The sequence below is a fragment of the Hemitrygon akajei genome, chromosome 7 (assembly GCF_048418815.1).
Source record: "Hemitrygon akajei chromosome 7, sHemAka1.3, whole genome shotgun sequence".
NCBI lineage: Eukaryota > Metazoa > Chordata > Chondrichthyes > Myliobatiformes > Dasyatidae > Hemitrygon > Hemitrygon akajei.
The window spans coordinates 84,749,515-84,762,302 of record NC_133130.1 but is presented as its reverse complement, the minus strand read 5'-3'; the positions used below and the strand labels follow the sequence as shown (position 1 = coordinate 84,762,302).

The 12,788-nt window shown below is 39.3% G+C and overlaps 1 protein-coding gene across 4 annotated transcripts in view; it reads right to left on the bottom strand.

The window, feature by feature from the left end:
• The window catches only part of fermt1 (FERM domain containing kindlin 1), a 76,489-nt gene that overhangs the window by 17,920 nt on the left and 45,781 nt on the right, over positions 1 to 12,788 (bottom strand). For all 4 annotated transcript variants that reach the window (XM_073051329.1, XM_073051330.1, XM_073051332.1 and 1 more), the window contains 3 exons: positions 8,361 to 8,492; positions 2,197 to 2,246; positions 1,218 to 1,342 (listed from right to left, as the gene is read on the bottom strand). In XM_073051329.1, the coding sequence (XP_072907430.1) occupies positions 1,218 to 1,342; positions 2,197 to 2,246; positions 8,361 to 8,492 (307 nt within the window). The remainder of the gene's footprint in view (positions 1 to 1,217; positions 1,343 to 2,196; positions 2,247 to 8,360; positions 8,493 to 12,788) is intronic.

Sequence of the window (12,788 nt, the reverse complement as noted above, 5' to 3'; positions counted from 1 at the left end):
CACATTCGGGAAAGGACTTGACAAACGTCCTTGAATCATCCACCTCCCTCCACCCAGTACTGATCTGCTCGGGGTAGCCACCTCAGCTATTATGATCTCCATATGGTCATCAGGGATACTATTGGTAGTGACCACCTCTGCACTTGTCATATTCATTCATCATCAGCTACCAAAAAATGTCCAGTGGTTTCTGTAATTGAATGTGTCTGCTTTAACAACCGCACTGGTTAATGACTTAGGAATTATGGATGTGTAATGCACGCAATCACACAAAGCTTAACGAGTGGCACTTCTTGCTTCAGTGCACTTCTTGCTTCAAATGGATGGTAAAAATGGGACTTTTCCCCCTATTTTTAGAGTTTGAAAATATACACAGATTTCTAGGCTGTGGTACTCATGGAATTGTTCTAATTCTAAAAGAACTATTTCACTGAGAGATAATGGTGAAAATACTCAGTGCATTGACATCTCTTTTACACTGGGAGCAGGATTTCAGAGACTTGATGGATTTGAAGAAGCAGAAGCAAGCACTTTGAATCGGGGTTTGAAGATTTCAATCTCGAAGGCTAGCATTTCAAAAGGGCATAGTGGCCAGATTATCACAGAGAACTGGCAACTAACCTTTCCAAAATTATAAACTGGCTGCAACGTGTCTTGGCATCCAATGGTTCAGACAGGAGTCACATACATTATGACAATTTTTGGATTTCTTAAAAACTTTGATGAAATCTGAATAAGTCTTAGAGATAAGGTGAGAAATATAATCAGAAAACTTCTCATTTTACAGTAGAATTTCTCTTCCCTCCCCCAAAATCTTTGCTTTCTGCTTTCAACAGAATTATCTTCCAAAACTGAGGAATGACTGACAAGAAAATGTTTATCCTCCTCCTATTTTTTAAAAAAAAATTGTAGTTGTAATTTAACTTGTCAGTGAAATGCCTGCAGGCTAATCCAATTTTTGAACAAAATTCTCTTGTTGCCTCATAACTCTCCAGCTATTTCATTAGTGTAGCAATTTAATGGACCAAGGTTTTTAACTAATATGGTGAGCCTTTAAGAGCAATTAAATGACAACCCAATACTTAACAGAATTGAAAGCACCATGACTATTCCATTTGAAATGTAACTACGAAAGCAATATTTGGGACGATGATTTGGTTACCACCAGTTTTCTAAATTTTGCCTTTGCTATGTTTAGTAGTGCATAGATTTCTCACCTCTCAAGTTTAATTGCTCAATTGGTTCTCCTTGAGAAACTTCCTTGTTCTTATAGTACGACAGACAAGTATCTTTAAAAATAAAGTAGTATTGCTTGTAGGCTTTCAGCAACAGTTTTTTGGGCCTCAAATGAAAAAAAATCATAAAAATTTGTGTTAAGACCATTGCTTTAGTTTGAAGAACATGATGCCTTATATTTAATTTTCTTTAAGAACTATTTCTATATTAATCCAATTAATTATCTAAAGGACTTCTTCAATTTTACTGCGCCCTCTTGCACCCTTCACCAGTTAAGCATTGCAACAAAGCCAGACAAAAGGTAATTCAAGATATTTTGCTTGTACTTGGATATGATACTGTAGGCTTTATCCATCATGAATAAATACATCTAGGCTCTTATGGGTGGGAAACATTGCTAGGAACACAGAGACTTTTGCTTGCTATTATGGAACTTAATAGAAAATGTGGCAAAATACTAGATCAGTCAACATAGCTTTTGAAAATATCTATTTTTAACAAATAAGGTACCATACAAATCCAAATTGTAAATGTAACTCAACTCCATGGGTATGTGATTCAAGCTCAAGCTGCAGAATTTAATAGAGAATTCCTAAGAGTGTTTGAAATTTAAAAGCCTCCTATTGTAGAATACGGTAATTGTTATAATGTAGACATTAACATTGCGAATAAATCTGCAGTGTCCTTACGTGATGCTCCAAATAAATTAACCACCATTGGCTAAGGAGTTTGGATGTTAAGTCATCGAAATCTATTTACCAAACATGAATGTTTAGCAAACAGATTTCATTGTTGGTACCTCACTATTGAAGCTGGAAAACATGTTACCCACCTCTTCAAATCTAATTGCAATTTATGCACAACATGCTTCCAATTTTGAATTAAATACAGAACAATTAAACAACTTGTTTTACATTATGCAAGGCAAATATGTTATAATCAACCCATTTATTTACTTACCTGTAAATTTTAAGATAATCTGCTAACTTTGGGATGTCTGTGATATCCTCCTAAAATAAAAGCAGGTACTGTAATTATTTTTAAATCATATTAATTTACATTCTTTGAAAAAGGAATACAATTAGAGCAAACATTAGAATTTAATATAGGTTTTGAATGCAAATTCATGTTTATAATTATGTGAAACAGCTGCTGTATCTTTCCAGGTAGCTATATCGAGGATAATGTTGTTTTTGCTCTTCATATAACAAACTTTTCACATGGTAGATATTGTTTTGTATTTTCAAGACTTTTCATTTCTCCATTGAGACTGTCCACCCACTTACCCTGTCAATGCTCCTCCCATAAACATTTTGGTGGTGTTTTTTTTTTGATTATTTTTCAGTTTCAAAGATGTTTTATTAAAGCTGGGGCAGCTGAAAAAAGTCAAGAATTTTGTGCTAAAGATAACCCACCAACGTTATCAGTAATGAAGACGATAGTTTAAGCCTGAAATGGAAGGGAAAAGAGACAGGTGATAGGAAATATACTAAGACAATGCAAACTGGAAGGAAATAGAATATTTGACATCATGGAAACATGGGATACAACAATGGTAGATCGAGATTTCACTGCAAATGTACTCCCAATGAACTCTATTGGAGAAAATTAAAACCATGAAGAAACATGGGATAAAATTTATGTAAAAACTTATAAATGGACTTGCTCAGAAGGACATGGAAGTAAAAGTTCATGAAAAATTATGGAGAAAGGGGCAAATATTTGAAACTGTGGATGCAAGTCTTCCAAATAAGCCAGACCAATTGCATGCTTTTCAGTTTATTTCTGTCATAATCTTGTTGAATCCTGTAGAAAGGGGCTGGCTTCTTTAAACATCAAGTGATGTGAAGTATTTCCTTTTAAATTTGCAACTAACGTAAAGAAAGGCATGAAACTGTCATCCTTTGGGAGATGTTTCTAAATTTTTGATATTCTTCCAGCAAGCATTTTTGATATCTACTAATAATTACAAGAACATCAAATAAGCCAGCCAGAATATCATAGGAATTTACTGAAAATCTAATCATCGTACACCTGGCAGAGGTTCAGTGAGCCCTCTGAACTTTCTGCCTAGCACTGGTAAGGGGAAAAAACCTGAAGTAATAGTGGATATGTTCAAGTCAATTTTATTGAATTGGATTCAACTACTTGCATTTAATTTTATTTATTTCCTTGTTTTAATTAAAATGCAGTTTTAATAATATAAAGGTATTATTAGCAATGTTATTTGAACGTCATTTACACATATTTCCTCTTCTTTACAGTGTTGTCAACCTTGTACAGGTAATAACCTGCTAACATTATTAGAAGACGAAGTCCAAACGGTTAGCAAAACATTCCCTCCTGTTGGGGACTATACACTTCAACTGGAAAGGCACCGCGCCGGACCACACTGATCAGTTAGGCTTGCTCTCCCCCAATTTGAGAGAAACCAGGCTTTGTGACAGGCCTCTGGGGAACTTGCCTGGTTCTGAGTCAGCACAAGGTCCCAGCTTCATTAGAACGTGGCACCTAACTGCCAGCCTACCTGTCATTACTTGAAAAACAGAATCCACCAAATCCATACACGTGGTATTACTACAAGACCGTCAAGCCAACCTAGCAGGATGGTTACACTCCGAGGCCAGTGAGTGTATGTTTGCAATCTTCTGCCCATGCACTTCGAGGTTCGATGTGTTGTACGTTCAGAGATGCTCTTCCGCACACCACTGTTGTAATGTGTGATTGCTTCTGTCACCTCCCAGCCAGCTTGAACCAGTCTGGCTGTCTCCTCTGACCTGCTTGAACCAGTCTCCTCTGACCTATTTCATTACCAAGTCATTTTTGCCCACAGAACTGCAGCACACTAGATGTTTCTTTGTTTTTGTATTTTTTCCTGTAAAGCCTATGGATTGTTAGGTGCCAAAATCCCAGATCAGCAGTTTCTGAGGTAGTCAAACCATCTCATCTAGCACCACTGTCAGTAACTTAGATCACATTTCTTCCTATTCTGATGTTTGGTCTGAACAAGAACTGAACCTCTTGCCCATTTAGGCATGCTTTTATGCATTGAGCTGCTGCCGTATGACTGGCTGATTAGATATCTGTGTTAACAAGTAGGTGAACCTAATATTGTCCAATGAGTGTACATTTACTATTGTGATTATTGCTAAAAGTTAACCAATAAGTTACTATTGGTCACTAATCTGCAAGTAATATTTGAAATTACTTAAATCCCCCTACAGCTGCTTTAAGAGCTGAAACAGTGAACCACTTGTGTCTCTGCTACTTCCACCCCGATTCAGCATTCCTTGTTCCCTCTTCCTCAGCAGAGACAGGAGGGACACCCAGATACAAATTTTGTTTCGTACGTTTCTCTCTACATTCTCTTCGCAGAAATATATAGTAGGAATAGGAAACGTGATATATTTCTGTTTCATATCTCCATCTCATCAGCTCCAGGCTGGGGGAAGCAGTTTATATCAGGTGGATGCCATGAGTAACCACTAGAAGAGAAACAGAATTAATCTATTCACTCCTGTCGCTGTTAACAGTAATCTAATGTCAGCAACCAGGAGAGACCTGGAGCAGTTCATTGTAGAAGAGGCAAAGAAAGGCCAGAAGATTCAGAGGCATGGGACCTATTTTCAAAGAATAAAAACTTAGTGATAATTACATATCTCTTCCATTTTACATTGTAATTATAAACAGAAAATCTGCAGCTTTGGGCAGATTTTTTTTGTTGGAATTTCATCACTCATTGTTTCACTCTCAGGAAAGTCAGTGAAGAAATGTTTTTACTTGCTCATTTGTAACAGCTGCTGAATTTAATTACCGAACTGCTTACTGTGTTTTATTCTTTTATAGTATGTGGTTCGGAACACTGAAGAGACTAAGCATATTAGAAACCTCATTTCTTTTAATGAAACGAAAGATGAAAGATTTATAGGATACTTGCAGCCAAATGTACAATTATTTCTGGAAGCGTGGGTGCGTGACTTATTTATAAATGAGCTGTCCTTAATTTTGCAAACTGAAATTTCTGTAAAAACACTATACTACAAAATTCATCTAAATGAAATACATGTATCAAGTTAGTTTTTCTCACTCAGCTCTTGAACTTATTGAAAGCCACTCTCTATCAGCTGTACAACATCATTCAAGAGTTTGCACTTAAACTGTCAACGTGATACAAAAATGTAAAGGGGGACTGTCCCTGTGATCATAGTGGCAGAGAGGCAAGATGGCGGAGTCAGGTGCAGGGCTGGGTAGCAAGGCGTCATCAATGTGGAACACTCCAGAAATTTTATTTTCAGAATGGCAGTGAGACTATTCCCCAGGTGGACGTCGAATATTAAAGAAGTGAATGATACCAACCTATCTACCGGGGATCTGGGAATGCACAGAATTAGAAGGAGAGAGCATAAGGAGTGGTAGAGCCAGCCTCCTCCAAATAATCATCCAGCTTGTGGGTGCTTGTGCATATATTCAATCCCTCAGATGAAGGACATACTGGTTATTGTGCCTCTCCAATAGCCAGTAAACTTATCAGAATTATTTTTAATTGTAGCAGCGCAATACATAATATAACTATAAATTACAGTAAGACATAAAAAATTAAACAAGTAGTGCAAGAAGGCAGCAAGATAAGTGAGGTAGTGTAAATGGAATCATTGTCCATTCAGAAATCTGATGAGAGGAAGAAACTGTTCCTAAAACACTGAGTGTGTCTCTTCAGGGTCCTGTATCTCCTCCTTGATGGTGGCAATGAGAAGAGGGCATGTATTGGGGATTGGGGGTGGGTGGGAGAAGGTCCTTAATGATAGATGCCTCCTTTTTTGGAGAATTGCCATTTGAAGGTGTCCTGAACCTACTGCCCATGATGGAGCTGGCTGAGTTTACAACTTTCTGCAGCTTTTTCCAATCTTATGCAGCGGCCCCTCCATACCAGAAGGTGATGCAACCTGTTAAACTGCTCTCCACAGTACATCTGTAGAAATTTGCAAGAATCTTTGGTGACACACAAAGACTCCTCAAACTCCCTATGAAATATTGTCACTGACTTTCATGCCTTCTCTGTAATTGTGTCAGTATGTTGGGCCCAGGATAGATCTTCAGAGATGTGACAACCAGGAACTTGAAACTGCTCACCCTTTCTACTGCTGATCCCACAATGAGGACTGGTGTGTGTTCTCTTGATTTCCCCTTCCTGAAGTCCACAATCAATTCCTTTGTCCGACTGATGTTGTGTGAAAGGTTGTTGTCTTGTACACATCCCTGTCTGGTCAACTTGCACTTCAGTCCTCTGATAAAACACCTTCCTATCTATCCAAATGATATGAGAGACTCTAAGGTGATCAAAATCTTCATGACTTGTCCTCAAGAGTTTCTGACCACAGAGCCACTTGTATGGGGTGATTTTCAGTAGACAAGATTATGAAACAATGCAGTTATTTTGTTCAGATCTTAGGACAATGAGTCTTCCACTTCAGACAGTTGTTGGCCCAGTAATTAGATATCAGAGATAGAGTTACTCAGTTAATTTAGGAATGACCTGTACAATTTAATATTATTCAGCTACTTTTACATCACAGTGTCCTCAACATTTTGCATGCAGTCTTAGTAAATCAACAGAAAAGTGCAAGGTTTCATATTGAAATAATATTCCTCTCTACAGTCCATTTCCAACTAATTTATTAAACTCAATACACTTTGCAGTCACTGATAAATGAAGTAAGGTATTCAGCAAATGCAATTTTACTGTCAAGTCCAACAAACAAACTTGAACAAAACAATGTCCCACGTGATAAAGTCAAGAGAAATCTTAAATGCTTCAAATTTGCATTTTATAGCAAGTTCATTTATAACAAATTTCCAGAATTCTTGATTGGCCAGGGCACGAAGGGATACGGGGAGAAGGCTGGAGACTGGAGATGAGAGGAAAAGTGGATCAGCCATGACAAAATGGCAGAGTAGACTTGATGGGCCAAATGGCCTAATTCTGCTCCTGCATCTTATGCTCTAAAATTGCACTTTGACACAAATATCAAATTATGTACTCATTTTGAAGCACAGAGCTTCAATACAGGCAGTCCCCGGGTTACGTATGAGTTCCGTTCCAGAGTCTGTCTTTAAGTTAGACTTGTACATAAGTCAGAACAAGTACATCTGGTATTATTTAGCGTCAAACGTATGTCTTAGTATATAGTACATATTTTACCTTTCTATGCATATAAAACACTTAAGAAACGTTTCTGTATTCCAATAATTAAACCACTGTGTTGCTTAGTAATAATTGTAGCTTTCATCAGGGCAGGGCCTTTCACATGCTCTATTATTCTCACTTTATCCTTTAAAATTGTTCCGATTGTTGACCGACTGTAGCCTAACGCTTTTTCAAAGATCGATGGCGTTTCAACTCTTTCCAAACGCTTTATTATTTCCACTTTATTTTCAATTGTGATAGCTTCCAATCAACGGAACAGAAAGACTGTGGGCGGCGGGTCCTGATCTCCGCTGGCTCCCGAGGTCCACTGGGTCCTAATGACCACTGCACTGAATTCCCCGGGTCCTAAAGTCCATCGCATTGAGACAGGTTAAATGGGACAAGTGGGGGCTGTGCTGGGTTTGGGTATTTGATCCTCCACAATATTCCATGTGGGAATTTAAACTGAAGGTGGCAGTGTTTTTTTAGGAGGTCAAGTTGAGCGCTCGACATCAACCCAGCACAGATGGTACGGGAGTCACTGGATTGACATCAGCCCAGCGCGGGAGCGGTCTGTCACTGGATCGAACTCGGGAAACTCCTTTCTCCAGCCTGGCGCTGATCTCACTGCGCCACCAGCCAACCGGGACAGGGTGGATCTTGCTAAGAAAAATTTAAGCCAAATACGAAGTTACACACTCAACACAGTGTTAACGGCAACAACTTAAAATGGTGGACGGCGTCGCGATCCGACTTAAAATGGCAGTCGGAGTTCTCCTTCCTTGGTTCGTAAGTACGAGTTGTCTGTAAGTCGGACGTTCGTAACTCAGGGACTACCTGTATACTAAATAAGCAAAGGCACCCTAAATATCTTTAATTATTTGACTGATAAATAAAATACATTTCTTTTCAGTAAGAATTTTTACTAACAAGTACTTACCAAAGTTTTGTCGATTTTTCCACCTTCAAGTGTCACCTCTAGACTGGTAAGGGCAGCCTCGACTTCATCTACATCTTGCTCATTTGTGTAGTCTTCTGGCTCAGATAGTAGTGATAACTTGCTTATGTGATACTGAAATAATATTTTAAAATTTACTGAAAGATTATAGCAAAATGCACTTTCCCCAGAACATTCTTAGACATAAAACTTTAAGTACAAGTACCCAATTTTATAAACATTATTAAAATTTCTGTGGAAACCTGCATGCATCATTTCACTATTTCTGTAACTGCAGTGTGTGAAACCATGTGTAACTAAGAATGTAGATGTTGCAATTATTTCCTTGTTCTTTAAAATCAAATTAGCACTGAGATCTTATGGCACAGTTTACTGATTTTCAATTGTAAAAGATCGCTGCTTTGTAAATGAAACATGATATGAATATATAGTTATGCTCCAATGCTTCAGGTGATAGCTGTACATTGTATTTTCAGAAAGTTATGGCATTCTTTGAATTCTATTAATATGCATGCCCATCCCATGAACAGTTAATAGATAATTGCATTGCTGTGCACAGGACTAAAACACAAAATAGCAAAGATCCCTGTGCCTCTCTGACTGGAGGCCTGTGAACAGTATTACGCTGCAGAGATTGATGCTGGGTCCATTGTTATTTATCATTTATATCAATGACCTGGATGTGGTTAACTGGATCAGCAAATTTTGCAGATGACACCAAGACTTGAGGGTGTAGTGGACAGTAAGGAAAGATATCCAAGCTTGCAGTGGGATCTGGATCAGTTAGAAAGAAGGGCTGAGAAATGGAGATGGAATTTAAACCATTAAGATACAAGTATTCCCTCCTCTTTAGCCATAAGTTGGTTGGGAATTTCCTAAACTTTGTATTTTTGCACTTGACACCCATAAGGATCATTTGTATCTATGAATGGTAGCGATTATGTCACCAGCATTATGCCCGACTCCCTCAAAGTTGAAAAAAAACTATATACCATGACTCACTCTTCAGTCAATATGCCAATTTCCCATCCATGGTGTTCCTGACATTTTTTTTCATATTGTCTGCACTTCCTGAATAGTTTTAATGCAGGACATAGCAACCACCTTATGAAAAACCAAATGTACATCAATCACATTACCCAAATCTTTTTTACATGGCGGTGAATCAAAAAGCACAATTTGCTTTCATCAAACATGACTTGCTTTTAATCTTTTTAGACAGTACCCTGTGAGAAGGGAGATTTGCCTCTGCTCCTGTGGGTCTTGAAGGAGCTGATTTGGTCGACATGTGAACTACAGATATTCCACAGTTGGGACAAGTGATAGCTGTCAGAGCAAGCAAGTGGCTAGATTGTGAGTGGTGCACTCCTTGTGCAGGGGTTCTACGAGTTCCCAATGTAAGACTTCAAAATTCTCAAAACCATCCTGAATACTACTCCTCCAGTTTGAATGGCAAGGGGCCAGTGGGGATGTCACATCCCTTCAAGGAGACGTCCTGTTCATCTCCTCCCATGACTGAGCTTGGTATAGAATCTGATGGCAGATATATTTAAAATGTCAGTATCTACAGGTGAGGTGCCAGAGGATTGGAGGATAGCTCATTTTGCTCCCTTGTTTAAAAAAGGCTCTACAAGTAATCCAGTAAATTATAGGCCAGTAAGTTTGACATCGATAGTAGGCAAATTATTGGATGGAGTACTAAGAGATATAGGATCTACAAGTATTTAGATAGACAGGGACTTATTAGGGAGAGTCAACACGGCCTTGTGTGTGGTAGGCCATGTTTAACCAATCTATTAGAGTTTTTCGAGGAGGTTACAAGGAAAGTGGATGGAGGATAGGCAGTGGATGTTGTCTACATGGACTTCAGTAAGGCATTTGACAAGGTCCCGCTTGGGAGGTTAGTTAGGAAGATTCAGTCACTCGGTATACATGGTGAGGTAGTAAATTAGATCAGACATTGGCTCAATGGGAGAAGTCAGAGTGTGGTAGTGGAGGATTGCTTCTCTGAGTGGAGGCCTGTGACTAGTGGTGTGCCACAGGGATCAGTGCTGGGTTCATTGTTATTTGTCATCTATATCATTGATCTGGATGATAATGTGGTAAATTGGATCAGCAAATTTGCTGATGATACAAAGATTAGAGGTGTAGTGGACAGTGAGGAAGGTTTTCAAACCTTGCAGAGGGACTTGGACCAGCTGGAAAAATGGGCTGAAAAATGGCAGATGGAGCTTAATACAGACAAGTGTGATGTTTTTACTTTGGAAGGAAAACCACGGTAGAACATACAAAGTAAATGGTAGGGCACTGAGGAGTGCAGTAGAACAGAGGGATCTGGGAATACAGATACAAAATTCCCTAAAAGTGGTGTCACAGGTAGAAAGGGTAGTAAAGAGAGCTTTTGGTACATTGGCCTTTATAAATCAAAGTATTGAGTACAAGAGTTGGAATATTATGGTGAGGTTGTATAAGGCATTGGTGAGACTGAATTTGGAGTATTGTGTACAGTTTTGGTCACTGAATTACCAGAAGGATATTAATAAGGTTGAAAGAGTGCAGAGAAGGTTTATAAGGATGTTGCTGGGACTTGAGAAACTGAGTTACCGAGAAAGGTTGAATAGGTTAGGACTTTATTCCCTGGAGCGTAGGAGAATGAGGGGAGATTTGATAGAGTTATATAAAATTATGATGGGTATAGATAGAGTGAATGCAAGCAGGCTTTTTCCACTGAGGCTAGGGGAGAAAAAAACCAGAGGACATGGGTTAAGGGTTAAGGGTGAAGGGGGAAAAGTTTAAAGGGAACATTGGGTGGGGGGCTTCTTCACACAGAGTGGTGAGAGTGTGGAATGAGCTGCCAGATGAAGTGGTAAACGTGGGCTCACTTTTAACATTTAAGAAAAACTTGGACAGGTACATGGATGAGAGGTGTATGGAGGGATATGGGCCAGGTGCAGGTCAGTGGGACTAGGCAGAAAAATGGTTTGGCACAGCCAAGAAGGGCCAAAAGGCCTGTTTCTGTGCTGTAATGTTCTATGGTTCTATGGTATATCAAACGGCTTGCCTAAAAGTTGCCCTGAGGGTCTCCAGGGCCCTAATGCCAGGGATGTTTGCCTGGGAGAGGCCACTGACACTGGTTCACTTGTCCTTGAGAGTGAATTTGGAAGATTTTGCATAGAGAGTGCTACTGGCATTTTTTTTTCAGTGCCTTGAGATCTTGCTGCAGGTAGTTCACTCTCAGAGCCACAGGGGAAGGTAGGGATTACTACTGCCTAGTACACGCAAGATTTGCGTCAAGTCTTGGGCTTGGTCTCTCAGAAACTCAATCAACCGTGGGTTCAGTTTCAACTTTTAAGAGAAATTGGGATTGGTACATGGATGGGAGGAGTCCGGAAAGCTGCACTGGCATTGTTGACATTTGCTTTTGGTGAAAGTGGCTCGTTACACATGGGCGGAGGAGAAGGATGCCTAGGGTTATGCCACGATCTTTCATTGCCAGGAGGTGGTAAGGTTCAACAGTGGCCAGTTGGTCGAGGGACTTTGATTTGTTGATGTCACAGATCCATGTTTTTTCTAAATGAGTTGATGTGTCTTGCTGAGTGTTTCACCTTGTGCTGTTATATTAAATACCCAGGGTATTGTGAGCCAGTCAAGAAAATTCAACTAACTGCTGGTATTCTACCAAAATAAAAGATGCAGTTTTGAATGTACCTTAAAACGAAGGAAAAAATAGTACAGCATAACCATAGATCATAATATGCATAAATGGCATTGTTGCAGAGTGAAGCAATTATTCTGAGCCACATCTCAATTAAAGTGTAAATTTTTAAATTCTGTGGTAAATATAGTCTTTGAGCACAAATTTCATTTCATTTAAACAAACATGAAATAATTAGATTCTGGAAGTCTTAAAAAAAATCCAGAGCTATTGAGAGTACACGGAAAATCACACTATATTTGTAGGGAGTAGAAATTGATCTGGTTTGTTAAGGTTATTATAGCCAGGATTAGTAGAGGGAATAAACTCTCTACCTATTAAATACCCCCAAATGGCGTGCATCTCAAATAGCCCCTGACAACCCAGTCCAGCTCCTGCCCTTCATGTGTGACTTGGCCAATAAGCCTGGCAGAACTGTTTCTACTGACAGAAGGGGTAAAGGCAGGTTACTGGCACCTTAAGACCAATTGCTTCAGACAGATGGGGATTGTCAGCCGTGGTTGGCAGCTTATCTAGGAGAAGGGAAGCTCTGATCTCAAACCTCCATTGCCTTGCGGCTACATCCACTCACAGGGAAGGCTTCGGGAGTATACCCCGAGGAAAAATCTGGAGCAAGAGTCCCCAAGTTCAACGTTGACTAGCAACTCCTGAAACGCCACTGGTACCAAACTATATCAGCTGCTGCCATTCTTTCG